Consider the following 24,670-nt stretch of genomic DNA (forward strand, 5'->3'; position numbering starts at 1 on the left):
CACCAGCCTTCCACATCGCGATAACCGCGCGCCTTCAGCGCACCCATTAAGGGATACAGAACTAGGAACTAGATCCGTGTCCAAGCCAGGGGTGCCGAAGAAGGTCATTTGCGGAAAGGCGGGCTTCTGGGTCAATCTTCATGAGTGCGTGAAGAAATGATACAAACTTCTGCCGTGGTTCCTCTGAAAGATCCTCCATAAACTCATCTGAGCTTAGGGTTGGCCGGTCCATAGGAGGGGCATCCTTGATGTTGCCAGTTGCGTCAAAGTAAGCAGTAATCTCAGGACTGCCCTTGTTAAGAAGCGCTCGGGGGAATGGACCAAAGAAATCTACAATCTCTCGCAAATGCTCCTTCACCTCATAATGTCCATCGGGATCAACGCGGCCGCTAAACATGCGTACCGCTCGAAATACCTCGAGAATTACTGCACCAAGGTTCCACCAGTCCGTGGTCTGATCCCACGGTGCTCCAATAAGCACCTCCGGGGACCGGAGTGCAACGGGCTGGATCAAGTAGGTCAGATGGTTTTTCGCCCAGCTGGAAACGCCCCAATCTCCCAAGGCAACATCAAAACCCATCGGTGAGTCGGTCGGGTTGAAGTAAAACCCGTTGAGAGGCTGTGAAGGGACTATAGTATACGTGTCGCCGTTCTTGTCTTTCTCGGGTACCGGGACTTGTTTCAAGTATCCTGTTTCGATCAATGAAGGGTCCCTGAATTTGACAAAGATGTTATCCGGTTTGATGTCTATCAGGATTAGAAAATTGACATGTTTAATAGCGATTGATGATGGTCCATTACCTGTATGAATGACGTTGCTGTCGTGGGCGTAATCCAGTGCAGCGAGAAGTTGGATTGTGAATTTTTTCATGACTGGGTTTGGTATCATGTCCCCCTTGAATAATGTACCAAAGCTGCTCAGTGTTTCGCCCATGAGATCAAAGACAAGGCAGACATGAATCCCATTGGTCCCGCGATGTTCAAAGTCATCCACAAGGTGGCAGATGTACTTGTATCCACGATTCAATTTGTTGCTGTCCCGGAGATGCTTCAGGATCTCCCTCTCTTGTATTGGCTTTTCCGAGTGATAAGCCTCGGCGCTTAGAACTTTGAGTGCGAAGTACTCGCAATAATCGGCATTGGCATCGGCATCTCTACTACAAGACAGTTTGAGGTATTATTCCGGAAGGAAACAATGGGCAGTCACTCACAGAGTAGATATATCCTTAACTAGCCATACTGTCGAGTATTGGCCATAACCGATTTTGTTCAATACTTGATACCTGTCGTGATAGACGTCGCCGATATAAACGGGATGGAAGTGACCAGGGCGATATGACGATATACCCTCCTCAATGTCCTGAGCTTCCTCATCATCATCCTGCGCAACTTCGGCTGCTGCCCCTTGGCTTGTCATCTGAGTTTCCCCCTCTGGGCTCAGGTCTGTACCGGATGTTTGCTCATTGGCCGGATAGAAAATGCCAGGTTGAGGGTTGATAATTGCGCTTGCCTCATTGCCTGTCACGTCATGTGTGGATGCCATAATTTTGCCGTTGGACGTGTGCGTCTGAAATGCGGATGAGTTCAAATCTGAGTCGCGGTGATGGACACTGAGTTGCGAAGCACAAAAATCAACATGTCTCCGGCAAAGACGGATAAACACGTCGTATTCCAAGTCGATTAAGATGGACATGCTTCCGCAGTATCCTTCTTCCGGCGCGGCTCCACAGCAACTTCATGGCCTCATTGGGCAACGTGCAAATGTGCAAATTCAAGTTCTTGTCATTCAGAGCTTCACTCCAAAACTACCTCAACCAGCTGCGACGGGTCTTCGATTGTTGATTCCCCATGCATAATCCCAAAAACAAAAGCCTCTCCAATAAACCGAAACGATTCTGACTCTCCCTTCCTTATGATCATTGGAACATCAGCTCCATCCAACGCCCAAATTTCGTCCGTTTCAAGCAAAGACTGAGGGCCTACGCCGATGCGACCATCCTCGGTGACGAACAACCGTCTGGAGTCCAACTTCATTCCGATGGCCGCCTTGAATCTATCAATACGGGCCCGTATATTTTTGACACCTGGGCCGTCTACGCGGAGAGGGTCGAGTTTATCAGCTGTAACACGGATTCGCTCAGCATTTGGGAAAATATCGTCTTGGGCAAGTTGCGACAGCCGGATAAGCGCAGTTTCCAACTTCTTCGCCGTCTTGACGTCGTCCTTTATACGCTTCTCCTGGTTGTATTTCTCTATTGAGTCAAACCACAGTTCTGGGGTCGGTAGGGAATCTTCCAGTGAATCTTTACTGCTTTCCAATACACCAAGGCTGTTTCTGCCAAATGCCATGATGTCGAATTTTTTGTCGTCCATGCGATATGCCATCTGTATAGTCTCTGCCATCCATCCGTCTTCATAGTTGGTATTAGGATTTCGAAGCGATGAGAGTAGCGAGATGCACCAGTCACCAAATTCTTCGTCCAAGTCAACGGTAGAAGCACCTTTCCCAGAGGATGGATCGGTAGATGTAATCAGGGTTCTCCACAGGGCTTCACCGAGCTTGAAAGGGCCGGTTTTGACATCAGACAACCCACTCATGAAGTCAAAGAGCTGGAACCATTCATCACTCTCCGACAAAATGTTGAATGGCACCGCACAGTGCGTAATGCCGCAGATTCTTTGGCCATGTACACGAAGTGAGCTGCCGTCAATGGATGGTGGCTTCTTTGATGGCGCATTTCCTCTCACTCTCCAAGGGCTAGAGGCCTTGCCATGGGTGACGCCGGCATCGAGTGGCAATGGCAGCAGGGGAGCTGCCGGGTCTGGGAGCCATGACGGAAAATCTTGATTCCCTGGTGTCCGGTTCGCTGAATCTTCAACTTGGGAGAGGATGTTTAAGGACCCTGAAGTTCGAAGGTAGTACTTGGCGAAGTCAAGGGCCACCTCTTGAAGACTTCGACCATAGTCGATTGTTGGAAAATTGGTCAAGCCAGAGATTTTGAGTCGAAGTTGGGCTAGTCCAACCATGGCGTAAAATTTGTCCACGGTCACCGTGGCATCAAACTGCCGGCCGACAAGTAGCAGAGTTTCGGAGGATGCAGAGACGTCCTTGATTGTGTCCCGGGCCTTCAAGACTGCTGAAAGCTGCCCACCAAAGCGGACATGTGACCTTAACCTGTTCGAGCTCATCTGATCTTTGACAGGCCCAAAAACAATAGCAAAGCGTGACAACATCGTCCAAGCTCTGGACTCTTCCAGAATTCGGGAGCAGTGAACGAGATCATCCCAGGGAATTGCGAAGTCTCCGCAAACAACAATAAGCTCATTTGCCATCGCTATCTCCTGCACTATCCATGCTCGTTTGAAGTATGGTCTTGAAAGAAGAGCTCCAAGAGCAACCCAGTCGTGGTTCGACGTGTTCTTGACAAACTGAGCAACGTCAAAGTCGGGCCGTGTGATCAAGCTTTGAGGGATGCTGCGCAGGCTATTCAGGACAGTGACAGCTTTGTTTGTTTGTATGTCGGACTCCCCAAGCCAAGACACCACACTCCGAGCCTGCGAATAGACTCGATTCATCATCGACACTTGAGCCGCTTTCTCTGTGTCGTCCGATTGATTGACGCAAAGCTGGTCAATCCAAATGCGGGTATCTTTGACATTCCACAATGGCCCGCTTGGTAATGCAGCAGTCAGTCGCCTGAGGAAGCAGAAGAGATTATAGGTAACCCGTTTCTTGCGGCCGTTGCAGATGATGTGGAAGATTTGCTCGGCGCGCTTGCTGTTGTACTTTTGGTTGACGGGAGGCCGATGATCTCCCCAGACATAAGAAAGAGCGTTGAAAACGGGATTCTGGTTCAAGTCGACATGTTCAAGGTGTACGAAAATGTAGTTCTGGTTGGTTTCTGTGCTGGGCGTGTTCACGAATGTCAGCAGCCGGATCGTGGTTCCCGTTTCGAGGCCCTGGTACTGGAAATCGTAAATGGAGCTGAGGTCCGGTAGATACTGTTGCTCGAATGCGGAGTGGAACTGTTCCATCAAGGTAGGGTCAAGCACTTGGTCAAGGAACTGTTTCATGCCAGGAATATCGATCTGAGGGACGAAGCTAATTGCTTCGCGGATGCCATCTTGGCAGGATGCCATGGCCGACGCCAACTCTGAGGTATTCATTTTCTCTAGTTGGTCATCCGAAATCGCGTCAGGGTCTTGCTCTGGGCCACTAGCGAAGGCATGTAAAGCTTTGATTGCACCCAGGATGCCATCCAGCACCTTCTTCTCTTCATCGTTGAAATGAACATTTTGCATTTGATTCAAAAGGGTTTGAAGAGTCGCGTCGAAGTCGCTCGAAAGAGTGTCATTGTAAAACTCCTGTGTCAAATTGTCTGCTTGTGGCGAGTGTTGCTTCGCTGCTGCCTTAGACCGCCCGGGGATGGTTGAGTCTTCTGTCAGGAATTCGTCGAGACCAACTGTGTCGGGATCCTGGGATCCGGAAGGTGGCGAATTTGAGGTGAAGAATGCAGTTCTCATCGCTTCCTCGAGCCGTACCAATGTGGCATCTTCTTCGCCATCGTGCGAGGCTTGTCGGCCCGTCATGGTTTGGTGATTTCGTTCAGTAAAGGCTCTATTCCTTATCGCGAAATGAAAAGCCAACAACAGCCTTTGGATCGGAGATGGGGGCGGGATGATGTGACATTTCTAGAAGTGAATATTTATTGGGCATAAATTGAGGCCTCCAACGCCAGTCTCAGTTGGGAACCCTAGTGCGACTCAAGTAGCCCGAATGAAACTGGATAATGGGCGATGAGGCGCTGAGGCGTTTCTCGTGCAAATGTGTGACATTATCGCAGCTGAATCTGCCTCGCCTAAGGTAGTGGCTGCATGCCAAGTTACCCTAGAGGCATCCAGATTCGCTCAGAGATAACCGACGATGCAGCTGCAACTTTCGTCATGCACCATGGTATCTATTGACGGCCGCACTGGAGTAACTTATTAAATTGATAACTGCGTCTGTCCACATCCTCAATGACACCATATGAGACACCAGGCGGTATCAAGACGAAGAGCAAAACCTGCCTCCTTCCACCCGAAATCCAGACACGATTAAAAAACTCATCGTAGAATACAAGATATTCAAGGTTCTAAAACATTAACACTTCTTAATACTTCTTAATACAAATCACCAAATTCGAAGTATACCACTGTCAAAGTTAGTTCACAACACCCACAACCATGAGTGGGCCAAATACGTTGATGCTCACCCACAGCCCGATCTCGTGTCTTTCCACTGGTCGGAGTTTAGTGTAGAATTCTTTCAAAAAATTGGAAATCTAACAATCGAATGGATTGAGTATATTGATAGCCACCTAAAATTAGATGCTGAAGGTTGATAAGTCAGTGTGTTTTGGTTTGGGTTCGTAGTGGAGGCCTGCCATATCTTTCCTTCAGTTCAACTAAGCTCTGAATAGTCAATGCCGGTGACATTAGCATCTTGATTCACTCAAGTGTAGGATGTAGAAAATGCGATACGGCATTCTGCTATGAAAAGCTCTCCGAAAGCGGGATATTTCTGGAACTTTGCGACACTTACTCGATCGATGGTGTTCAGATCTCGCCAGGAAACGGATGGTATGGATTTAGTCCAGTATGGCCGTCTAACGCCGGGGCTTCGCCAGTGTCCTACAAAATTCCACATGATTTCGAGAAGTCTACGAACTGTATCTTGTCGATGTTTCTGGGTCCTGTAAGGGAATCTGGGTCCAAGGGTTGACCCAATCGCGATGGCGAGCTTGGGGGTATGCACCTGCATCTCCAGGCAGCAGGAAATGGTCGTCATTGACAGGGCATTTATTCCCTCGTCGTAGCTGATGTCAAGATTCCAACCCCACACCATACAACTTGCTATTATTGTGGCCATAACTTTCCAGCCAATTTTTGTCCCCATTTAAATCAGAGAACTGTCATCGATATTTTTCGTCATCATGAGCATTGTTACACCAGGTTTACTCCGCATGCACTACGATGAAGCGCACCGGGAAATGATTGAGGGCCCCAATAACCAAGACAACAAATCCTGGGAGTTCTGGCAGCAACTTGTAATCTCGGCCTTTCACGAAGTCAACAGGAGCTCAATAATTGCCGGATCTTCGTCTAGAACATCCATTCGACAGACTGAAATTGTGGTACGGCGATACGATGAGGAGAGTGACGGGTTGTTCTCTGCCATGTGCGTTCGTTGCCGGCGCCCTGACATCAGCCTGGGAAAGATTGAGCAAATGGCCCTCGACGCAGCGAGAAGTCACATTGACAAAGAGAAGCTTGAATGGATCTGGGCCATGACCACCTTCGGTGTCTCGTTCCGCGTGTGGTTCGTCGACAAAGACGCCGTCCGGCTGATTCCGATGCACGGGACGGCCACTGACGGCGACGAAGGGCAATACATCGACGTGGCCTCGCCTGAAGCTAGCGTTATCTCCAATGTCGCTCAGCTTATTAGAGAGGGGTTGCCACTTGATGCAGCTTCTATTCCCACCCCGGGGACTGATTGAGGGGAATGAGGTGCCGGGAGATGATGGCAAAAGCATGTATTGACATCTCAGGCGGAATACTCCAGCTAAACCTAACTAATAATCTATTTGCTCGCAACAATCTACTCGCTGTGATACAGCAAGGAGACTCTCAGGCCGAGGTAACTACTCCCGTATCTATGGTGAAATCTAAAGTCGCCAAGAACCTAAAGGCCGAACAGGAAAATCTGAATTCTAAGAAGCCTGGGCCCGCTACGTCTGAGAACCTCTAGGATAATAAAACTTTTAATTTCGGAATGCCTGAGCCTATTAAATAGAGAATAATCATCTGGACTGATAAGAAACGGTAAGCTCTGGATGGCGAGCCAGAATCAGAAGTAGAGCCAGCGTCAAAAAAAAAAAAGAGGTAACTGTCAAATCTAAAGCCTACCCTCAAGGTAAAGCCTAACGTCAAGTTAAAGCCTAACCAAAATTATAGCCTGACTAAAAGTTAAAGCCTGTCCCCAAGAATCCACTGCCGCCTCCTTTAGGTCATAAGTCTATAACTAAGTTAGAAGCCAGGCCGCCCAACAGCATAGGCATACGCAGCAGACCGAGGATAATACTAACAAACCATAATATACATTTAAGGATATAGAGCAGACCGAGGCTGATGCCGACAAAACACCCGAAGATGCGCCCAAAGACGAGATGGCCAAGGCCGATAACACCACCGCCGCCGGGGCAAGTTAAGTCAATCAAGGACACACCACCCTGTTGGCGAGCCATCCATTGTTCATATTCCGTCTTGGGAAGACGGGTGATATATTCCTTCAGGTCGTCGACATGGACTCTCTGCTCTCTTTTCACCGTCAGTCCATGCAATGGCCCATGATCTGCTCCTAGCGTCGGTGGACTGCGTCGCGGGGGGTACGGCCGCCACGTGCGACAAAACCAAGGCACTAGGCTACCAGGGCACCTCCCATGAGGCGAGCTGAGAGACGCGCCGAGAGGGGGCCAGCGACGGCTGAGAACCGGGTTGGGGAGGAGACGGGGCCGGGGACGCGCTGGTGGAGACAGCAGCGGAGACAGACCGAGAGGTAGGGCCGGAGCCGGAGCTAGAGCGAGAGCCAGAGCCAGGACCGACGGCAGAACCGGAGACGGGGACGGAGCCGGAGACCGGGGGACCAGAGACGAGGCGTATCCCGGTGTCGATCTTCTGGCGGGAACGGTAGCGGGAGCGGCCATTGTGTGTGCGTGTGTGTGTCTGCGGGTGGTTCGTCGCCGTGGCTGTCAAGAACAACACTCAGTTTCGGAGCTGAGGAACATAGGGAAGGAACGGCCCCTCAAAACCTGTGTAGACAGTCCCAATAGAGCCGTGACGACCGACGTGACTACTGCCCGCGCCAAGGCCTAGGTGCGATTGTCAGTAGTGATCGTCCAGCGCCTTCCCATATCCCAGGTTCTTCCACGAAGTAAGAACCACCGCGACAGACCCGTCCAGGAGATTCCGGTGACCAACCGCGACGTCGGTATAGCACACCGAACAAGATTGGACGGACCTTAGATGTCTACCTACTGCATCTGGGCAGAATCGACTTGGCGCTAGATGCCAGCAGCTTATCCTGTGTGTCCAGAGGCACTGGTGTTTGGCCCGAGATGCACCGCCCGACTCGAAGATGAAGTCGTGCACGTCATGCCACTTGAGATGTGCGCGGCAGTCTTCAAATCGTGGGTGTTTTCTCATCAACTGTCACAGATGGCTGACTCGGCGAAGCGACTGAGATCGCTCGATCATGGGTACAGTGCCGTTTCAGTCTTGAGGAGAAAGCGCCCGTCGTCAACTCGAACTGAGGTTCAATCCACGTGCGGATGGTTATTATTTTCAGTCTTGTTGAGTATTGCAGAAAGAGAAAATGCGATATGTTGTGGTGAAGAGAAAACTGGGGTAGCGATGGTCTGATGGTCTCGTTTAAATGTAGTTTGGTATAAATTAAGCTGTTTTGGGACGCCGCAAAAGCGTAGATGGCCGAAACCCAAAAACTGATAAACCGCAGTACATTTCATTCCAGTTCATCTCGACGGATCAGTGCTTAATCTGTCATTCCCCTAATATTCAGTGGATTCAGCCCTTGATCCCCTAAGATACTCACTACCTAACCTTTAGGTTAGGACTACAGTTACCCTCAGTTATTATCAGGGGACCACCTACATTGATTCTTTAGTACACTTAGTTTCTGCTCCTTCTCGCCAGTGCTGAACTTGCTGGACTTGTCTGGCCCACTTGTTAACTGCGTCTTCACTGATCTAATCGATATGGGCTATGTTTTAGCCTACGTCTGCTGTCCAATGTGATTTTGGCCTAAAAAAAATCGATTGCATGTAAGAGGCACTACATACCGAACCCATTTAAGGAAGGAACCTTTTGAACATTGAGTTATGCATCAACGTTGGATGGTCTTTTGATGGCAACTCATTTACGTTTCTTAGTCATGCGAAGAACGGAATGTTTAAGATTTGGAAACTATCTAGAATAGATCTCAACTGCCAAGAAGAGATCTCCTCTTACATCGACAAGCCAGCACCGATAATGACAAAACAAGAAGCCCAAGTAACAAATCAGGCAAAACCACATTTAGCAAGCTGGGCCAATCCACTGTCAGAAATTTCCTCAGCAAGAGCCAGCGCACTAGACGTAAAAGTCGGGGGAGATCTGGGTCTGAACCTGTAGCGGCGTATCGGCATGCTTCGATTGGTGATATCTGACGAGGTCATTTTCTCTAAAGTAGCCCTTGGCCCCAATCCTGTCGCAACCAGGGACCAAGCATGGAAAGTGAGACAGGTTGTGGACGGATCTCATGTGTTTGTGGTAGTCTGCGTTCTTGGCAAACGGCCTCGTCTGTTCCTGGACCTCTTCAGGCAGGAGGAAGAAGTCATGTCCCCGGTAATGGGTGCAATCAAGGGCCGGGCAAGGCGGGACGAAGGTAAAGCCCGATCGGCGCCGTGAAGGCGCAACGTCCAGAACAACTTCGTCCGGGTCGCATTTGTGGTATTCCACGAGGTGCTGGCGGAGGTGATCCGCGCGATAGAAGGCGCTTTGCCCCCGACGCTTGCTGCATAGTGGGCAATGATGGTCGGGTTCTCCATTTTCGGCCTTCAAGTGACGAGAGAGGTTGTCAGATCTGGCAAACCTTTGGCCGCAGGTGCAGGCAAAGGGCTGGTGGAGGTATGATCCATGACGATCTAGAGCTGTCTTGGTTTGTAGGACTTCTCCACAAGAAATGCATTGGCGGCTGTCTCGAACAACAGCGGCATGCGTGATGATTGTGCGTGTTGTGCTGCTCGGAACCCCATTGGATAGTTAGTAAAAAAAAAAAATACCTGGGTTGGGCCGCGTGGTTCGTAATCAGCTCGTGGAGATTGGGTCGAATGGGAGCTAGGTCCTCATCAGGAAGACCGGGAACGAATAGTGTCTGATTGGCCTCGAGGCCATGCATGAGCTCGTTGTCATTCTGGTGAGACATGGTGGCGTTGTGCGTTGTCTTGAAAGCGGCGTTGTCTTGAAAGCGGCGGTGTCTTGAAAGCGGCGATGTAGGCTGATTGGTTGTTGTCGGGTGTGGTGCTGATGAAACAGACCGTTAGAGTGAGTGCATCTGAAGGGGGAGCACGCTACTATTGACTCTGCGTCTGGTGTCGCTCTCGCTGCTTTAACGAAACACATCAGCATAATAGGGCGGACAACATGCAGCTGCAAGTCTCACGTCCGAGCCTCCTTATAGGTGGCCCAGAGACCTAGCCACGTCAGAAGACGTCCGCCCTATTCTGCTTATTGGCCAATCCGACAACAGCCCTGCGTTGCCTCGTTGCCTTCTTTTCACGCGTGCGTGCCCAATCCAATTGTTCGCATGGGATGTAGCATTCTGTATGATGACGTTGCTATTTTCTGTAGTTGCAACGACCACCAGACTCCGCGTGGGAAGTACGTGTCAAATCACACGTCCTGACACTGATGAGACGTGGCACCCACAGCATCTTGAATTTCAAGACAAGAGGGTATTTCGAGTTAGCGCATTCGATTCCTCGGTCTTTGAAGTTTCTTTTATGCATACTTCTTGCCACTATAATGTTTGACATCCTCGACGTGGATTCAGGTATTCGAAACCACGCTCACAGGCTAACGGGTTGCAATTTGGTACTACTCACGCCGATACATTAAATTCGAAGAATTCGCGTAGCTTATTCACTCTTGTTTTATGTCATCGAAACCACGGGTCATATTTATCTTTGTGTATTTCATTTTCTCCAGACTGAATCGGCACATCTAAATTGATTCGCTCTCTCTAACCAAAAAATGAATAGATGAACCGCCGACCGAAATGCCTCACGCAGTATATAGATGCACGATACGAATGCTTCCAACCACGTCCTTTACTTTCAATCAATTCCACTAGTAACTCAGTAATTAGCTAGCTCGTGGCTTCTTCGATCGCTGTTATTTCTTCCCCTCAGGCTAGCATCACCTTCCATGTCCTACTGTTTCAGGTATGATGGAGTGCAGCTGCTGACTGCATCTAAACCGAATGATGAAACCAACGAATAGACATCTGCCACGAGGTAAGACCCACCACAGTAAATATCTCCAATTTCTCCATCTTGGAACCAGCAAAACCCAAGATCATTTTCTGAGCAACCTGAACACCGACACGATGGACAGCCAAGCTATTGTCCAGTACATGGATGAACGTATTGAAGTTCTCCAACAGACGAATCCTACCTTTCACAGAACTTCATTTACCTTTGAAAACCCACACACTTGCCAGCATTGCCAGCAGGAAGCCATCCAAATTGAGACGCGCTCTAACACAAACCTCTGCTTTGAGTGCATGTGGAGTGGGGTGGGAAAGGCAGCAGAGGATGAGCGACATAGAAGATGCGGAGGATGCAGCAGACTTCTTGAAAATCCCGACATGAGAGTGTACTCGGCAACTCTAAGCTACAGTCCATCTCAGGCCATCGGCGCTTCTCAGTCCGGTTGTGCTTTCTACGAATTACTGGTAGACGACCTCCTCTTGTCTCAAAAGATGTTCGGGTGGACGAGGGCCAAACCCATCTTCTCAAACGATTCAAACAGATTCATGTTATCTTTTTCCTCCTCTGCTTCCGATCCACATCCTACGTGTACGCTTTCAGTTCGGTTTGGACCGGCCGACGGCACAGCAACCGGATTCAACTCCATAGATTCCAGACAACTAGAGGCATGGACAACGGCGACTAGCAAGGCTTCGAGATACATTTCATCCCGGCCGTACGAACGAGATGTTACGTCCTCTGCATCGATAAACTTCGCTCAAAAATGTCTAAAATCCTGCTTGGAAACACACTATCGATGTCGCGGACGGCTAACAGAGGAATCCGACCGTCAAGCACGTCGTCCCGACTACGTAATGGCTACAGAGTCAGTTGAGATCGCTGATATCCCATCACGTCTTCTGCATATCCCCCCCGACATTAGTCAAACTCGTGCCAAGCTGGTACAGGTCCGCGATCTCCCCCACGAAGAGAAACTCGAAATATCGCAGTCGGGTTTTGCTGTTCTGTCGTACTGTTGGGGAGGTAGCCAGCCCGTCATGTTGACTACGGCGAACTTGCTACACCTCACCTCTGGGTTTGATGCATCTGAAATGGCACAAACAATTCGAGATGCTATGTGGGTGGCCCAGGAGATCGGTCAGAAGTACTTATGGGTTGATGCACTCTGCATTCTGCAAGATGATGGACGGGACAAGGAGCGCGAGATTGCTCGGATGGGAAAATACTACGGCGGCGCCACAGTTACCATTTGTGCGGCTTCTGCTTCAACTGCCCGAGAAGGGTTTCTCTCCAAGCGAGAGGCGCGTTCATACGCAGCGGGGCCAATTCGTCTACCACTACGAAGCAAAAATGGCGATGGGGAGGGAGAGGTCTTCGTGCTCACGGAGGATCTGGATGTGGAAGAACCAACGACAACCAGAGGGTGGACTCTGCAAGAGTCTCTCCTATCTCGGCGTATTTTGATCTTCACGCAGAAGCAAATCTACTGGTGTTGTGTCAACTCATACGCCGGCTGCGGCGGCATGCATGTGAGCCTTGTGGACCGATTTGTGGGAGGCAAAGAATCGCTAGTTGAGAACATTTATCCCATGGGTTCTATGCTGGACAGGGATATGCTTTCTCGCTGGATCCTCCTCGTCGAGCAATACACCAAACGTCGCCTAGGATTCGAGGGAGACAAGCTCCTGGCATTCTCAGCTGTTGCTGCTGATTCTGTGGATGTTTACAAAGGCCGTGGCAAGGATGTCATATACCTAGCCGGCCTGCTTGTGGAGCACAAAAACCAGATGTCTTGGCTAGATCAGCTCCTTTGGTATCCTTTTCCGGATATTGCAAATTCAACACGGGCAAAGGGTTATCGAGCTCCATCGTGGTCCTGGGTAGCACTGGATGGCCGTATCGCTGTTGGATCGAATCTAATAACGGAAACAGAGACACACTTCGAGATGGCCGCAAGGGTAGAGGCCCATCATATTGACCTCTCCGATCCAAAAGCTCCGTACGGCAGCGTTCTAGGAGGACATCTCACGCTGTGGGCGAAAGTGCTACCAGTACGCGACTGCATGAAGCTATCGCTCCCAATTGAGGTTGTGGCCGATTGGACTACTGTGGCTTCTGTCGGATCGTTTTTTGCCGATCCTAAGGATGGCTTACCAGCCAGGATTGAGCTATTCCCCGATACGAAGGAAGATCAGCAAATCATCGAGGAACAGAGTATTGATCCAAAGTCTCCATCCCATGACAAAATTCAGCTTGTTTGTCTCTTTGAGGCCGATGCTGAAATGGGAGGGGTACAGAGGGTAGGCGATGCTGGTCTTATAGTAGCAGTTTGTCCTGGTCCTGCGGAGGATACGTTTTCACGCATCGGTCTCTTCCGAATTCGCAGAGATCTGAAGTCGTTAGAGTCCAGCACGGGGGGTATCTCAGGACGTAATGGTCGAAGCGTTTTCGATGGGGTTCAAAATCGATTGATACAGATTGTCTAGTAATGAGAGCCATGGACGTTTGAGGATGACGGTGATTAAAATCTAGTCGGTCCGACCCAGCAGTGCTAAACCAGGCGGAATCATGTACCACTGAATTGGTGTGCGCCCTATCAAGGGCCAACCCCCATTTCTTTTTCCTAGATTTTGGCATTTTCTTTCCCAAATTCCAAATATTTTCCAGCTGCATCAGAGACGGAAAAGCCTCACCAAGTATGCCTGCAGCACCGCCCCAGCTTGGCGCTACACAGCCTCACCAAGGCTCTCCACTAGGCTTTCTCAGCCGCTCAAGATCTCAAAAGACATGGCGTATCGCTGTCTCCATGCCCTGCTAACCTTTCTTACTCAACCCGCTGCTAACGAAAGTCCATTGATGGCATGTCAAAGAGATGGATCCCCTTAGCGTCGTGGCTAGCATCTTCGCGGTGGTCCAGATCGCTGACAGGGTCATATCGCTGTGCAAGTATTACCTCGAACTTTCGCGCGACGCTCCCACCGATCTTCGAGCCATCTTGATCGAGACGTCAGCTCTGCGGACAATATTGGATAACATACAATTCCTCGCCTCTAGTGGACATGGACCGACCACTTTGAACACCCTAACTAGAGATGACGGTCCTATCGAGGGCTGTCGCAAAACCCTCAACCAGCTGGACGGACTATTCTCGTCTGATTACCTGCATCAGACGTCAGGCAACAGGTCCAAGAGACGCAAAGTGAAGGCCACCTTGACAACTCTGGCCTGGCCCTTCAAAGAAAACACGGCAAGGAAACTGCTGGTAGAGGTGGTGCAACACAAGACTACGCTTAATCTTGCTCTTACAGTTGACATGTGGTGCGAAATCAAGCGTGCCATAGGTACTTCGCGTACAATGGTGTCGGATACTAATATTGGATGTAGTCATGACATCAAAATCATCAAATCCCAAGCAAGCGAAATACAGGCAACTCTCACAGGTATGACAGCTTTTAGGCACATTTGCCTTCCAAGTCCATGGTTTCTTGCTAATAATTCTCCTCATTCAAGAGTTTCAACGCCACGAGGTTTACAAGTGGCTTGGTGACATAAATACATCACCTATCCACCATCGAGCTTGCAGTCAGTACGAATCCGGCACTGGAGACTGGGTACTTCGCTCCGATGATTGGAAGTCATGGATCTCAGGTCAGAAACGCTCACTGTGGATCCACGGAATTCCAGGTGCTGGTAAAACGATTCTTACGTCCCATTTGGTTGAGACTGTTAAGACACACTGCAATGCTAGCGGTTCCAAGAGCGCATACGTCTACTACTACTGCTACTTTGGACATAACACAGACGAAGCCTCACCCTTCTTAAAATGGACAATCAGTCAACTATGTCGGAAGGCAGACATCGTGCCAACTAGCTTGTACAAGCTCTACAAGTGTGGTGAAGAATTGAGCTTAGCCAATCTGCTGAGTGTGCTCGAGGCAATCCTCCAGGAGTTTGACTGCGTTTATGTCATCCTTGACGCTATCGATGAGAGCATTCCGAGGACTGGCCTACTTCACGTCCTTCAAAATCTCATCAGCGACTTGAGATTCTCAAAGATACGCACCTTAGCCACCAGTCGAGAGTACATCGACATTGAAGAGATGATGGAGGGTATTTCGGTACCGATTTCTATGAGAAACCCTTTACTCGACGAAGACATACGACTTTTTGTCCAATCACAGCTTGGGACTCACCCAAAGCTCAAGCGCTGGCCAGCTAGCGTACGAGACCGCGCTTTGGAAGCACTGTCCACAAAAGCCAAAGGAATGTGAGTGATACTTTATTCCTCGTCGCCACCATGTTCTAAACACGTAAAAAGGTTCCGCTGGGTTGTCTGTCAAATTGATGTACTGCAGCATCTGAAACCCGACGGCGATATCATTGAGAAAGCACTTGCAGGATTGCCGCGAACTCTGGACGAAACATATGAGCAAATATTTCTTCGAGTCCCCGATGAAGCCCGGCTGGTCGTTCACCACGCATTGAAGTGGATTTATGCCCACAATGCATTGCACCGGGGCAACATACCTCTCTCTAATCTCGTCCAAGCCTTGCAGAAATGCGCTGATAGAGGCGACTCAAGTGAATTTGAGTATGACTACAACGAAGCCCTCCTCCGCGAGTTCTGTGGATGCTTGATTTGGGTGTCACCGCAAGCTTGCAGGCCCAGCACGGGCGAGCACTTGCAGCCCAGGGCTGTCGTATCTATTGCGCATTACACAGTCTTGGAGTTTTTGGAGTCCGCGAGGATACGAAATGGACCTGCTTCTCTCTTCGCCATCGATAAGGAGATTGCCAAACTCGAGTTTGCTAAGATTGTCATGGACGAAGCTCTGAACAGTAAAGAGAACGAGCTCTGGGAACCAGACCCCGATAATTTGGGAGAAAGAATTGAGGATGCCATAGAACAAGATTTCAATTTGTTCAGCATCGTATCATCTATACTTGCTGTGCATGCTTGGGGACCCATGCTCTCAAGAGACATCACACTGTCCGACTTGGCGTTGGCGATGTTCGACCCACTGAATCAGCATTTCCAGCACTTCAAAAAGGCCGCAATTTATATCGGAAATTATACCGACACCTTCTTAGACCACAGCCTCCCTAATTCTGAACAATTCTGGGATCCAGAGTGGACTCAGCGCGCATCGAATGACAATGTGGAAACACTCCTCAACTTACTGTTAGCCGATAAAAGCGGTAGACTCGGACGGAGTTTCCTCCAAAAAGTCCCCCCAGAGGTCTGGCTACGAGATAGCTTTGGTCTGAAATTCGAGGCATGGGATCTACATAATAGTGATGATTTGGATGCTTATAACTTTCAAGGAACAATCGTCGAGTTCTTTGCCCAGTTGGCCAAGATATGGCCAAGTCATCTTAGATTATTTCTTGACCATGCAGTTGGGTTTTTCGACCCTTCGAGGATTCTTGTGACATCGGTTGCCTGGAATCATCACGACGGAAAACGGTACTGCAAAAACCACTGTCTGGTAGCGCGACTTATTCAACTAGGAGCAGACCCTAACGGTCATGGGTATGGGGTTTGTCCGTTGCAAATCGCAGCCGGAGCGTGGGACTTGGAAGGAGTGAAAGTCTTGCTTGAAGCCGGCGCAGATCCAAACAACACTGGAGATCGAAGTGGAATCGTCTGGGAAGATGGCACTATCCCCGCTCTCTTCAACGGTTACCAGGATCGCAGTCCTCTCAACATCGTGCAAACTGTGGTTGGCGAAGACGACGATCGCGTTGAGCAGCAAAGAGAAGAAAAACGGTCTAAGATAATAGCAGTACTGCGTCAGTATGGGGGGAGGGATTTTACGATGTCGGAGACGCAATACCGTCATCAGCAACGGATGCTACGGTATCGGAAGACTTACCATTAGGAAGTGAGTTGTGCAGGTAGATATTAAGTATCAGGGTCCGAGATGGAGACTCTGAAGACGATTGGAGCAAATTAATAGTTGCACAAAGCAAGTCTCATCACGGCCGCCTTGCTGTGTAATTATGGCTCGTGCAGTGTGCGTTGAGGAAGGAAAGGTCTCTATGCTCTCACTCTCCCTAGTTCGGAGCATCCACGAGACTGAGACACCAAACTTGGGCTAATTTAAACGGGGATCGCACGAGCAACGGATTTTTAAATGTAAATATCTAGCAATTTCCAAATTACCGGGACCAACCTCATTCCTCAAGGCTCTTCAGGCAAACCGCTTGTGGTCTGCATCACCCGTGTGGTGTTCTAGTTTGATTTGAGTAAGTAGTCTCGGTCTACAGCTTCGCACTGTCCACGAAATAGATTGCGTAGTCCTTTTAGTTAACGAGAACCCCCTAAAGTTTACTCCTCGTGATGCGACCCTGCTCAGGTCCCGTATCCAGCCCACTCCACCCGGTCTGGCTGAAGCGTTCCAACCCCGTCGTATATCAACACGCACATCGTGACGCAGCATCCGGAAATTGCCAAGTGAATTATATTCTGAATCCAGAAATTTAAATGAAGGTACTACCTCTACTGACTAATTTGAGGCAGGCCTTGGGAGCCCGCCAGCTAAAGGAGAGAAAAATTATCAGTGCTATTACTATCACATAATAGAGGGCAGTGAATATGCTCTACGGACAAGGCAGATTAAACTTTTGAAAGGTGTCAGGATCTTTTCTCTATGCGTGCAGATTCTCAGGTTGAATGCCATATTGCTATCATCCATATCTCTGTCATGACAGTCGCGGATGCATCAGACTCTATGTTGGAAGTCAGAGCCTCGGTTGGCTGATTGTCCTATGAAACCACTTTGTTATTTTCTGAGAGGCAATTAGAGACTCTGCAACCTGCGTGAAATTTTGGTTAGCCGATGGCTCGTCTGGCTGCATCAGGATGATAAACTGGAGGCACAAGTACGGATCAGCAAAACCGAGGCAGAGCGCTAACACCGGCGCTGCCCCCTCCACGACGCAAGTCTTGAGCAGGACGAACAGGGACAGTAGTCGTGGTGTTGAATAACCGACCGGACTGATACCCCGACTGAGACGTGATTATGCGAACAATGTCTGTGGTTGCCTTGCCACTATGGCGTCGGTAGTTGGAACCCCGATAGATCATGCAAGCCGCGCAGAACCCTCGTAGGCTCCGCACCTTGAGAAGAACAGCTAGTACAAGGAGGGATATCACAATGCACTCATAGATCCCGTAGACTGGTACCAGACGCCAGAACCAGGGCCCAGGCCTGCGGTAGAGCAGAGAGCCCCGGGGCTGTGTGAGCAGTGTCAACCAAGCGCCGAAGATGGTTGCGAAGGCAGTCGACTTGAGAAAAAGGTTGTTCACATCTCGGACGAAATCTTGCTCCGATTGCTTTGGGTCATTTTTTACGCCCATTCCCTGCGGACGAGGGCGGCTTCTTCCGTCTCCAACCCCTTGGTCAAGTTTGCGAGGAAACGGCCGCCCGTCCTGGTCAACGTCCGGACTCCGATGCCACAGGAGAGCTGCAGGCCAGGGTTCGTCGGCAGCAATTCAGTGCTTCTGCGACGACTGTGAGCCTAGATCGGACAGGTCGTCGGCTCTAAAGCTGGCATGGCAAACGCTTAAAACATCACCATTCGTGGTCCATTCGGAGGTATCGCTCAGCCACATGACGGTACCGCTTGGTATGACTCGATGGAGTTCCAACCCAGAAGGGAAATTTCTGCTCGGCGACGCTATTATGTCGACATGTTCCTAAACCGCCGAAAGTCGTGGCTATTGGTGTACTCTAATAACCCCTATCCTGTGCATTTATCGGAGAGGTCCATACCCTATACCTCCAGGAAGTCTTGCTGCTGGCCCCCTTGGTAAGGATGGAGACACCACACCAAGCCACATAATGGCTCGTCTAGTTCAGCTATGAAAGCAAAGGCCGAAGTGTCAATGTACATTCTAGATTGGCCAAGTAGGCCGACAATGTAGATAGAGGGATACCTGCAGGTATCCCACGACACCGTGCTGATTTCAACCGCGGCACAAAATCGCTCACCTTGAGGGAGCAGACAGATGTTAGATTAGAGCAGGCGCTGAGCAATAAAATCGGTCAAACTCTTTGGTGTTACTCGTCGCTGTAGAAGTTAGGATGCTCTCCCAACACCGGAGGCCTCGCGGTTCTAGATTCAGAGAGCTGCTTACTTTCATCGCCACAACCACAGCTTGAAACTCGGCCACGCTACAGATGTCTTGATTGTCGGACCCGTGAACATGGCGATCGAAGGACAGTCCCGATACAGGGATACATGCCCTGGATGAGGGCCAAATAGGCTTTCTCAATCGAAGGGAAGTGCAACAACATTCCAATGTGATGATACTGCGTTGTTGATCTCCGAATACGCACCTTCACAATAGCCCTCGGATTGTACTGGGCAATAGAAGAAACGATCGCGCCCGACGCAACAAGCGACGGTAGAATCATAGAGCGTCTGACATCTCTCCCGCATTAGGTCCTCATGGCGGGGGCGGGACACGAGGTGAATCATGCAGACAGGGGTCTACGAACACTAGCTAGTCATCGCGAGCCGTTTGTTCCGGTACAGATGGATATAATCAGCTCTACATTTTGGAGTGTTCCCTGGCGCAACAGCAATGAGTTAGGGAAATTACTTAGTATAAGTCTTTGCAAGACCTGCGACTGTTACTCGTCCTTTGTTCGATGATACCTATTCAAGAAAAGGATCAGTATTCCAGTATGGATTTCGCAGTTTTCATTCAACCTGAAGGGGTGTGATGCAGTACGTAATGTACATATTCAGCTCTGCATTTTGGTTACCCCGAACCGGTCAATTTCGCCTAGCCTCTGTCAGGATGTCTCCTAGCGCGTTCTGGCGAGCAATCCATCCTCCATGACTCGGCTTGTGGCGCTGCTTAGTGGGACTCAAACGCATTCAGCTTCAGCCACTTCGTAGTCGAGAATGTTCTCGCTTGCCGGATGCGCCCGTTCCTGTCACACTAGCTGTATTTTGCATCAAACACCGCGGAGTCTCGGTGGTATTTAGTCAACGAGATGTCACGCAGATTACAAAATCGACTGAATCTAATTTCTACTGGCTCTGCACTCGTCGTTGATATTTCTTTAGCAAATCCAGGGAGGGAATCTAGACAGGCACATGGCAAAGTAAATACTACCAAGATGCAGCATCTTCGGTAACGAGGGTACGCATCCATTAACTTCATTATGTCAGGCCCTGTGAAAAAAACACAAGGTCTCTTGGCGTTTCCCTTTACTGAGGGAGTGCTCAAGGTCACCGATCCACATTCTCCTCGGCAAAGTTGATCTCCTGACGTTTTGGTCCCGCTTCAGCCTCAACCTGCCCCCCGACTCAACGGTCGATAGCTCCTTTTCAAGTTTCATTTTCACGATTCATGGAGGGGTGACATCCGGGAGCTACGGTATTGGTACGGCAACGCCAGGCCCGAAGCCCTGCTTGATTTGGAACGGATTTATCAGCGTTCTTGCCCTTTCTAGCCTTTCCTCAGACGGGTAAATCACTGCATTGCCCCGCTGCGCCCGCACTACGCGGCGCTATGTATGCACACTGTTGGGCTTCTTTGCGGGGTTGGAGGTTTGACGGGAGAGTAATATTTCCCCGGAATTCTCTCCGCAATCATTCAGGGGTAAAAGCTTTCCTGACCCATACAGTGTCAAATGAACAATGGATGAAAGTGCTTCAGAGATCTTATCTGGGTGCCATAATGCCTTAAGTAGTTGGCTTATGCCGCTCCCACTCTCGTAGATCCCACATCCAACATTACCCCAGCCCCTACAAGCATAGCCCCCGATGTACGAATATGACTCTTCCTTCACACGTGAACCTCATCATCGCAACCGCTACGATATGCACCATCCTTATCATCACCCGCTGCAGCTATCGCCTGTTCTTCCCATGCAAGCAACACCCCGAGTGCCACCGACGATGGCGTGTTGACGATAGTTATATGGCCTTTGCCCTACTACCGCTCATTGTACGCACGGTACTGATGACCTGGAGCTTCTCCCTTGACCCAGAGACTTCACACGACCCGGCGACACTAAGAGAGGCACATGCCTTAGGGAAGACTGTGGACGAGATCGACGCGGACCGCAAGCTGGCGTTGATACTCCTAATGCCTGTCCGTATCACCTACGCTCTCTTGTACGTCCCGTATATGCACACAATATCGCACGCCACTCACCCGTGCTCAGTCTATGGTCATTGAAGCTTTGCCTGCTCTCGTTTTACTCACGCTTTGTGAGTCACCTAAAATGGGGAAAGGTGGCTACCATTACGCTGTGGTGGACAATCATGTTTACTTTCGTTGGCGTCTTGATCACCACTCTGGCAGAGTGCCGGCCGCTCCATTTGTTGGTAGCTTCAATCACTTTTGGTCGACAGCATACTGATACATGTATAGGAATTGGGATATTGTGCCCGAGAACGAGCGTACGTAGATGTCTATGAGCAGCAGAGACAATGGAGTTAACTTCGTTATATAGGTGACTCTTGTAGTCAAGGAGTAGCGAACCTCTTGGTCATGGCGGTTTCCAACGCCGTGACAGACATTGCGCTTCTCATTCTTCCCTTTCCTATGCTGTACAATACACAGCTTGATCGCAAACAGTATGATGATTCCAGCATTATACAAATATCTTGAGAATGCTGACGTACCATTCAGCAAAGGCCAGCTTTCGGTTCTTTTCGGAATCGGTATCATTGTTGTCGCCATCACTATTGTCCGAATCCCCCTTATCTTCATGTCTTCCGTCACACAAAGCTCCCGCTCCCTGGTACGTCATGTCGAATCTTGGTCGGTATCGTAGCTAACATACTCTCAACAGTGGGCTTCGATTGAGATCCTCTGCGCTTGTGTCGTGGCTAACGCAGCCTTTTTCTACGCAATTGTCAAAGACCTCCAGAGTCGCAGCCATTCTCACGGCAGCTCTAACAACATGCCCAGCAATGATTTCTACCTTCAGAGTCTCCAGTCCACCTCTCGAGCCCCTAATGAGCGTAAGAGAGGAGAGGTAGTCGAGCAGATTGACTTAGAGGAGTCTCGGCCTCCAACTGGAAACGGATCTGATCATTCGCTTTGGACTGGGTTACATTCTGGGAACAATAAGTCATAGGGTTTTTTAATTGCTTGTTAGATATCATTAATATCGGGGAAAATAGGGTACATAGGAAAGAACCTTTGCTTTTTTATCATAAAGAAGTCTACACCAGGACTACAACTCTCCTTTCTCCAAGTTTGGTGACAAACTTCAATCACCGTGACCGAACCCAGCGCTCCAAAACGGCCTGAATTCTATCACTGTTTTTCTCCATAAACATCATGTGTCCATTGCCATGGATACCAGCTGCTCCAAGCTCAATGTGCTTGGTCTTGGAACAGCCAGCCTGACGCAGGAACTGGGCCACGCAGTAATCATATGGCATATGGTAGGAAGCTTCCCTAGTGACAATCAGGATGGGCTTGCCCTGTAGGTTAATCAAGCGGCGCGGCGTGGGTTCGTCGGCTTGAAGAACACACTGCACAAAGTCCTCGCCTCGGTTGGGCTGAATCTTTTGGACAAGGTCGGCAGCAGGGTTGACAACGGCAGGACTGTAGGTGATGGGGATATCGGTCAAGCCCCAAGCTCGAGCGGCTCTGGTGCTGAAGACGGCGTCTCGGAATGGAGGGCCGGAGGGTTCAAGAAGGATAAGGCCCTTGGTGAGCTTAGGGCGTGCGTCTGCGATAAGGATAGGCATGATCCCACCTTGACTGTGGCCGAGAAGGATGACAGGCTTGCCAATCTTTTCAAGCAGTGCAGCACCAGCAGCCTGCACAGTCTCTTGCTGATATGTGGTATTATTAATAAATTGGACGTTGGAGCTATAAAAGGCATCAAAGACCGGGTCACCTCGCAGACCAGTACCAGGCCACTGGGTGTGGTTGACTGCCTGCGGCCAGAGGCTGAAGTCCTGGCCAGCAGTGAAGCGCTGTTCGATGATCTCGGCCGAGTAGGTCGAGGGCGTGATGGCTCCGTCGGCTGGCATCCATGCTGATCGGCCTCGCAAGGTTTGATCGACGATGTAGACTATGTATCCTTGGCTAATGAACTGTGATGCCCAACCACGGCCGCCGTCGGGCTTGTTTAGGAAGTTCTATTAAAAGTTGAGCCTCTGAGTAAGCTTGAAATGGTTGTTTTCTTCAGCAAACGGGCAAACTTACGCTGCCTGTCTGCCCCTGGCCATGGATAAAGACAATCGGGGTTCGTTGCTTGGCACCACCGACTGGTACCAGCTTCTCGACGTACATCTGGTCGCGGAAGATGTTCCCTCCCGCTCCGTCACTGACATAGCCTCCACCTACATAAAAGTAGGAGCGGGTGGAAGGGACTTCGCCCTGGGAGCCACTAGGTTGGCCGTGGGAGGTAGCGGCACATTGGGTGATTGTCGCAGCCGCAAAAGCGACTAGTGTGGAGAAGCGCATGGCAAGCAAATGAAGGGATCCGGGATCTCGAATGTGACGACGTGGCAGATCGTTTTGGAAAAGAGGAGAACGAGTGCAATAGTCATGCAGCGAAGAGGGGGTTGTGACGGATTGGGCCACAATGGGCTGCAACAAGTATTTGTCCGTTGCGACAGAAGACTAAAATCCAGGGGCTATACACCCTCACCCCGGCAGAATGGTATTTATCCTGCTACTCTCGCCCGTCACCTTCGCCAATAAGAGGATGCGTCTCAATTGCCCTAAGTGTATCGCATGCCTGAGGGAATTGACCCATGTCGCGCGATAAACGCCCGACCACTACTGACCCATACGCCACTCTTTTTAACCTTTTCCCCCATGAGCTTGATCGTCTCTTGGCATTTCAGCTTTTGACACGGAATGAACTCTATTTTCCATACCCCGGCTTTTGGGCCAGCGTTAAAATGGGCGACCGGCGGAAACCGGGGACGTCTTTGGGCGCAGGTTCACAGGGGACACGCCACGTGCTGCGTGCTCACGACCAACAAATGACACAAGAATCCTTCGTGTGATGGAGCGAGCTAAAGAGCGGTGGCACTGACGGTCCTGACTTGAAGCCGGATTTTGGTGGTATGGCGAGGGATTTTGGTTGAAGATGATGAGTGGTCTACCGGTATTATGATAAGTGAACGTTTTCTCATTTTCCCCCATCTTTGTTGTTGTTTTCCTCGGCATTGCAATGGATGGCGTGACGCTTCTCTGACTCTTCAGCTGTCTGTCTCTCCTCGCTATGGGGTTGAGATTGGCCTGGAGGAAGTTTACCAAGGAGCCAATCAACCTAGGCGACTACCTGACCAACGTCTGGCGTGTCTGTACTGCATGGTCCGGCTTGCATTGATCCACGTCGTGTTACTGTCGGGAACCAACACTGTGCCAGCAGCGGTACCGCAGACAATGAATTAAAAACGCGGAAATTTATCGGCCAAAAATCGGGAGTAAATTTGCCAACCACAACTTCTATAATTTGGTGTCAATTTTTGTTGCCCTAGCCGTTACCGCTGGAATGTATCGTGTTAAATGAAGTTAATCTTCTTTAATCCCCTGGTTGCAGAAAATCTGCCTTCTTGATATCTATTGGCGCCTA

At 49.9% G+C, this 24,670-nt stretch overlaps 10 protein-coding genes across 10 annotated transcripts; 4 read left to right on the forward strand and 6 right to left on the reverse strand.

Moving 5' to 3' along the window:
- Positions 1-61: 61 nt before the first annotated feature.
- Positions 62-1,417, reverse strand: BGZ61DRAFT_355382 (serine/threonine protein kinase; the record flags this gene model as incomplete). Its single annotated transcript, XM_046240702.1, has 3 exons — positions 62-747; positions 802-1,154; positions 1,212-1,417. The coding sequence occupies 3 exons, from the start codon at positions 1,415-1,417 to the stop codon at positions 62-64; spliced, it is 1,245 nt and encodes a 414-aa protein (XP_046102751.1).
- A 349-nt stretch (positions 1,418-1,766) lies between these two features.
- On the reverse strand, positions 1,767-2,393 carry BGZ61DRAFT_454377 (uncharacterized protein). Its single transcript, XM_046246213.1, has one exon. It carries the CDS (start codon positions 2,383-2,385, stop codon positions 1,795-1,797), a length of 591 nt encoding a protein of 196 aa, XP_046102752.1. The 5' UTR covers positions 2,386-2,393; the 3' UTR covers positions 1,767-1,794.
- Positions 2,394-5,888: 3,495 nt separating this feature from the next.
- On the forward strand, positions 5,889-6,640 carry BGZ61DRAFT_454378 (uncharacterized protein). The gene has a single exon (XM_046246214.1). The coding sequence runs from the start codon at positions 5,976-5,978 to the stop codon at positions 6,540-6,542; it is 567 nt and encodes a 188-aa protein (XP_046102753.1). The 5' UTR covers positions 5,889-5,975; the 3' UTR covers positions 6,543-6,640.
- A 412-nt stretch (positions 6,641-7,052) lies between these two features.
- On the reverse strand, positions 7,053-7,748 carry BGZ61DRAFT_479474 (uncharacterized protein; the record flags this gene model as incomplete). Its single annotated transcript, XM_046249107.1, has 1 exon — positions 7,053-7,748. One exon carries the CDS (start codon positions 7,746-7,748, stop codon positions 7,053-7,055), a length of 696 nt encoding a protein of 231 aa, XP_046102754.1.
- Positions 7,749-9,189: 1,441 nt separating this feature from the next.
- BGZ61DRAFT_533910 (uncharacterized protein) lies at positions 9,190-10,024 on the reverse strand (the record flags this gene model as incomplete). Its single annotated transcript, XM_046254072.1, has 2 exons — positions 9,190-9,838; positions 9,882-10,024. 2 exons carry the CDS (start codon positions 10,022-10,024, stop codon positions 9,190-9,192), a joined length of 792 nt encoding a protein of 263 aa, XP_046102755.1.
- A 1,166-nt stretch (positions 10,025-11,190) lies between these two features.
- Positions 11,191-13,606, forward strand: BGZ61DRAFT_454380 (heterokaryon incompatibility protein-domain-containing protein). The gene has a single exon (XM_046246215.1). The coding sequence runs from the start codon at positions 11,207-11,209 to the stop codon at positions 13,574-13,576; it is 2,370 nt and encodes a 789-aa protein (XP_046102756.1). The 5' UTR covers positions 11,191-11,206; the 3' UTR covers positions 13,577-13,606.
- Positions 13,607-13,933: 327 nt separating this feature from the next.
- On the forward strand, positions 13,934-17,269 carry BGZ61DRAFT_454381 (uncharacterized protein). Its single transcript, XM_046246216.1, has 3 exons — positions 13,934-14,530; positions 14,601-15,357; positions 15,409-17,269. Exons 1-3 carry the CDS (start codon positions 13,963-13,965, stop codon positions 16,970-16,972), a joined length of 2,889 nt encoding a protein of 962 aa, XP_046102757.1. The 5' UTR covers positions 13,934-13,962; the 3' UTR covers positions 16,973-17,269.
- Positions 17,270-17,982: 713 nt separating this feature from the next.
- Positions 17,983-18,708, reverse strand: BGZ61DRAFT_479478 (uncharacterized protein; the record flags this gene model as incomplete). Its single annotated transcript, XM_046249108.1, has 2 exons — positions 17,983-18,560; positions 18,672-18,708. 2 exons carry the CDS (start codon positions 18,706-18,708, stop codon positions 17,983-17,985), a joined length of 615 nt encoding a protein of 204 aa, XP_046102758.1.
- Positions 18,709-20,886: 2,178 nt separating this feature from the next.
- On the forward strand, positions 20,887-22,201 carry BGZ61DRAFT_533913 (uncharacterized protein; the record flags this gene model as incomplete). The annotated part of the gene is made up of 6 exons (XM_046254073.1): positions 20,887-21,230; positions 21,281-21,439; positions 21,490-21,518; positions 21,572-21,695; positions 21,751-21,862; positions 21,914-22,201. The coding sequence occupies 6 exons, from the start codon at positions 20,887-20,889 to the stop codon at positions 22,199-22,201; spliced, it is 1,056 nt and encodes a 351-aa protein (XP_046102759.1).
- Positions 22,202-22,209: 8 nt separating this feature from the next.
- BGZ61DRAFT_393023 (Alpha/Beta hydrolase protein) lies at positions 22,210-23,547 on the reverse strand (the record flags this gene model as incomplete). The annotated part of the gene is made up of 2 exons (XM_046242862.1): positions 22,210-23,219; positions 23,287-23,547. The coding sequence occupies 2 exons, from the start codon at positions 23,545-23,547 to the stop codon at positions 22,341-22,343; spliced, it is 1,140 nt and encodes a 379-aa protein (XP_046102760.1). The 3' UTR covers positions 22,210-22,340.
- Positions 23,548-24,670: the final 1,123 nt, after the last annotated feature.

Source organism: Ilyonectria robusta (genome assembly GCF_021365365.1).
Source record: "Ilyonectria robusta strain PMI_751 chromosome Unknown BGZ61scaffold_13, whole genome shotgun sequence".
Classification (NCBI taxonomy): Eukaryota; Fungi; Ascomycota; class Sordariomycetes; order Hypocreales; family Nectriaceae; genus Ilyonectria; species Ilyonectria robusta.